This window comes from Cajanus cajan, chromosome 1 (genome assembly GCF_000230855.2).
Source record: "Cajanus cajan strain Asha chromosome 1, NIPB_CcT2T_4, whole genome shotgun sequence".
Lineage (NCBI taxonomy): Eukaryota > Viridiplantae > Streptophyta > Magnoliopsida > Fabales > Fabaceae > Cajanus > Cajanus cajan.
The window spans coordinates 33,126,782-33,130,055 of NC_138517.1; the positions used below are offsets into that span (position 1 = coordinate 33,126,782).

Sequence of the window (3,274 nt, forward strand, 5' to 3'; positions counted from 1 at the left end):
TGATAAGTAAAAATGAAAATTTTAATGAGTCATAATTTTATTTTATAAATATAATAAAATTAACTAATATAATTATTTATATTAATCTATGTAAAACTATTAATTTAATTAAAATATAGAGCATTCAAATCAATGTAGATCTGGCACTATGATGAATGTATACGATGGAAAATTATTTAATGTATGATAAATGTTTTAAATTTTTTTAATACAAGCATTAATAATTTTTATGCTTTTAATATAATAAATATTTTCAAATAAACTCTATTATTATTTTTGTTTGTTATCATGTACAGCTAAATATATAATAAAAATTGTAAAAATAATTAAAACAAAAATAAACGTAGAAAAAATAAGAATGATGTGACAATTGCTTTGGGCTTGGTCACGTTAAGGAAAGTAGAACGTCAGCTTTATAAAGCGTTGACTGTCGTGTCTGCAAGTAATGGAAACGCAGAGTTTATGAACAGTATTAAGAACTTTCTCGTGAAAAAAAGGATGCATAAGATAGTGCAGAGAATAGGGATTTAAGCATAATAATGAAATATAGTTTTGGGCACTTGGGAAGGAAGGGAGGTGGGGCCCAGGCAGGCAGCATGAATGCAATGCATGATATGAGGAGCTTCACAGTAACTCTTGGTTTGTCGTGGCGTACTTTCCTCTGTTGCAAACAATCTCAAATCTGAACCCTTGATCCACGAAACTTGTTTGACTTTCCAACCCCTTTCTCTCTCTTTTATAACAAACCCCCCCTCTCACCAAACCCATAACATAATCCCAAACCCAAACCTCTTTCCCTTCTCCCATGGAGGAACACATAGCAATACAAGAAGCAGCTTCCGCTGGGTTCAAGAGCATGGACCATCTCATTCCACTCCTTAACCCTTCTCCTTCTCTCAACAACCTCCACTGCTCCCAAATCACCCACTTCACTGTCTCCAACTTCAAACAGCTCATCAACCTCCTCAACCGCACCGGCCACGCCCGCTTCCGCCGCGCTCCACCCCAGCCCCAGCCCCAGCCCCAGCCCTTTACTCTAGATTTCGTTAAGCCCACCATTCTGAACTCTAAGCCCAGCAACAAAGACCAAACTCTAACTCTCTCCAACACCAACACCAACACCGCCACCACCACCTCCTCCCTCACCAACGACGCCAGCGTCTCCGACGGCAAGATCGGCCCTTTCCTCCTCCCTCCCAAACCCCCTCTCGCCTCCTCCCACCGCAAAAAGTGCCGCGACGCCGCCCTCTCCGCCAAACACTCCTGCCACTGCTCCGGCAAAAGGTCTTCACTTTCTCCCACCCACTCAAATAAAACTAAATAATTTTAATCCTAATAATAATTATAAACGAGAAACAAACAAAAACTCATGTCAATTTTTTGTCTCCAGGAAATCACGCGTGAAACGCACCATCCGCGTCCCGGCGATAAGCTCGAAGATCGCCGATATCCCACCGGACGAATACTCGTGGAGAAAGTACGGTCAGAAGCCCATCAAGGGTTCACCCTACCCTCGGTATTATTCTATTCCTTCTCCCATCACCGTGTTCAATTGGTCAAAGTCAAATGCAGATCTCAAACTCTTTTTTTTTCCTTTTCAAAACTATATTTCCAATTTAGTTTACAAAATCCCTAAAAAAAATACACAGTTTTTTAGTCTTAATCCAGTTTTGTCTCAAGTAGATGAAATTTACCTTTTTTAAAAAATATATAAATAATTAAAGCAAATGCTGTAACACTCTTAACATAAGATCAAAATTTGAATGCAATTCTAAAAATTTGAAATTTGGATTTGATAACATGTGTAATAAATGTTTACGAGAATTGTCATTAAATTAATTTGGGTAACAATGAATGGTGGTATTTATTTGGGTTTGGTATATATTATTGGCAGTGGTTACTACAAGTGCAGCACCGTGAGAGGGTGTCCGGCGAGGAAGCACGTGGAGCGCGCGCAAGATGACCCCAAGATGCTGATAGTGACGTACGAGGGAGAGCACCGTCACGCGCTGCCGTCAACCGCCGTAGCCGGCGTCGGTTTGGGCCTTCAAACAAGTTGAGTTAAGACGGCGTCGTTTGGGAAACTTGACGGGGGGACGTTAAGTGTGCCTCGTGCCGTGACGGTGACGGTGACGGTGACGGTAACGGCGGGTGCGAGGTTCGAGGGCGGAAAAGCGGAGAATGGAATCATGAAGTCAACTTTTTGACGGAGTCGACTAAAGTTGACGAGGACTTTTGTGTAAATTTAACCGAAAGACAAATTAGTAGAAGTAGTTCATACAGGTCTCGGAATGAAATATAGTGATCTGTTTTGTTTTATGGAAATTATATTTTGAAAGGGGCATTTTATTTATTTATTTGATTTGATTTGATGTTATGTTGGAGTTGAATTGGTTCGGCATTATTTTCTTGGTGGAATATGTGTATATTGAAGAATGATATTGGGAGATGTAAGTTGAAAGATTAGATTCTTTTTGTTGAAAGAAAGGAGGGTGTTTTGGGCAAAAAGTCAAGGGATGGAGGGCCCGGAGAAGCATGTGGAGATGGAATAATGATAACTTTAGCATTGAGTAATGAAAGTTGGGGGGAAAGAACAGGTCAATGGTTGTTATGGGGAATGGGTCCCATAATCGCTTTGGTCTATGGTCTAAATGTCTAATCTCTTTGACTCACCTGTTGGCTACACGTCTCCAATCTTGTTACGTATCTTAAACCTTCATGGGGTTCAGATCATATATTTGTTTTAATAAACAAAGGTAATGCAAAAATTAATTAGTCTTTTAAAAAAAATTGTTGAATTTGAAACCACGGCATGTGAGCAGAGTATGGTCCACTTGATTAATCTTTTAAACTAATGTTTCTCGATGAATCTCTAATGGAGTTGAAGTTAGAGTTGTTTACAATTTAATTTATATAAATGAAAGTTGTTAGTACAGTAGTAGTTTGTTCGGGTTTGTTAATCAAGGTTTTAATTTCTGATTTTTATATGTATATGGGATTAGAAGGAGTATTTTATTTCAATTAGATCGATTTAGTGAGCGAGAGTTATACGCTTAATTATTTAAAAAAAAAACAAAAATATATCAGTTTTGACTTTTGAGACAAAAATCATCTCATTCTATTATTGTAATTTTGTTATTTCATCATCTCATTATTATTGTGATTTTTTTTTATTTCATTGTTTTTTATTTTATTTTAATGCATCAATTTGGTTTGAATTGTTTTTTGAAAGGGACAATAAATACAAAAAATGTGATAAAATTTGTATTTAATT

The 3,274-nt window shown here is 37.5% G+C and overlaps 1 protein-coding gene across 1 annotated transcript; it reads left to right on the forward strand.

The window, feature by feature from the left end:
* The first annotated feature begins 643 nt into the window (after positions 1 to 643).
* On the forward strand, positions 644 to 2,377 carry LOC109805837 (putative WRKY transcription factor 11). Its single transcript, XM_020368067.3, has 3 exons — positions 644 to 1,284; positions 1,391 to 1,516; positions 1,895 to 2,377. The coding sequence occupies exons 1-3, from the start codon at positions 806 to 808 to the stop codon at positions 2,058 to 2,060; spliced, it is 771 nt and encodes a 256-aa protein (XP_020223656.1). The 5' UTR covers positions 644 to 805; the 3' UTR covers positions 2,061 to 2,377.
* The last annotated feature ends 897 nt before the right edge of the window (positions 2,378 to 3,274 follow it).

Excerpts from the sequence above, each read along its gene's own strand:
- LOC109805837 (XM_020368067.3), top strand. The coding sequence starts at position 806 with ATGGAGGAACACATAGCAATACAAGAAGCAGCTTCCGCTGGGTTCAAG. Across the intron at positions 1,285-1,390 it reads TGCCACTGCTCCGGCAAAAG|GAAATCACGCGTGAAACGCA; the intron begins GTCTTCACTTTC and ends TTTTGTCTCCAG. Across the intron at positions 1,517-1,894 it reads AAGGGTTCACCCTACCCTCG|TGGTTACTACAAGTGCAGCA; the intron begins GTATTATTCTAT and ends TATTATTGGCAG.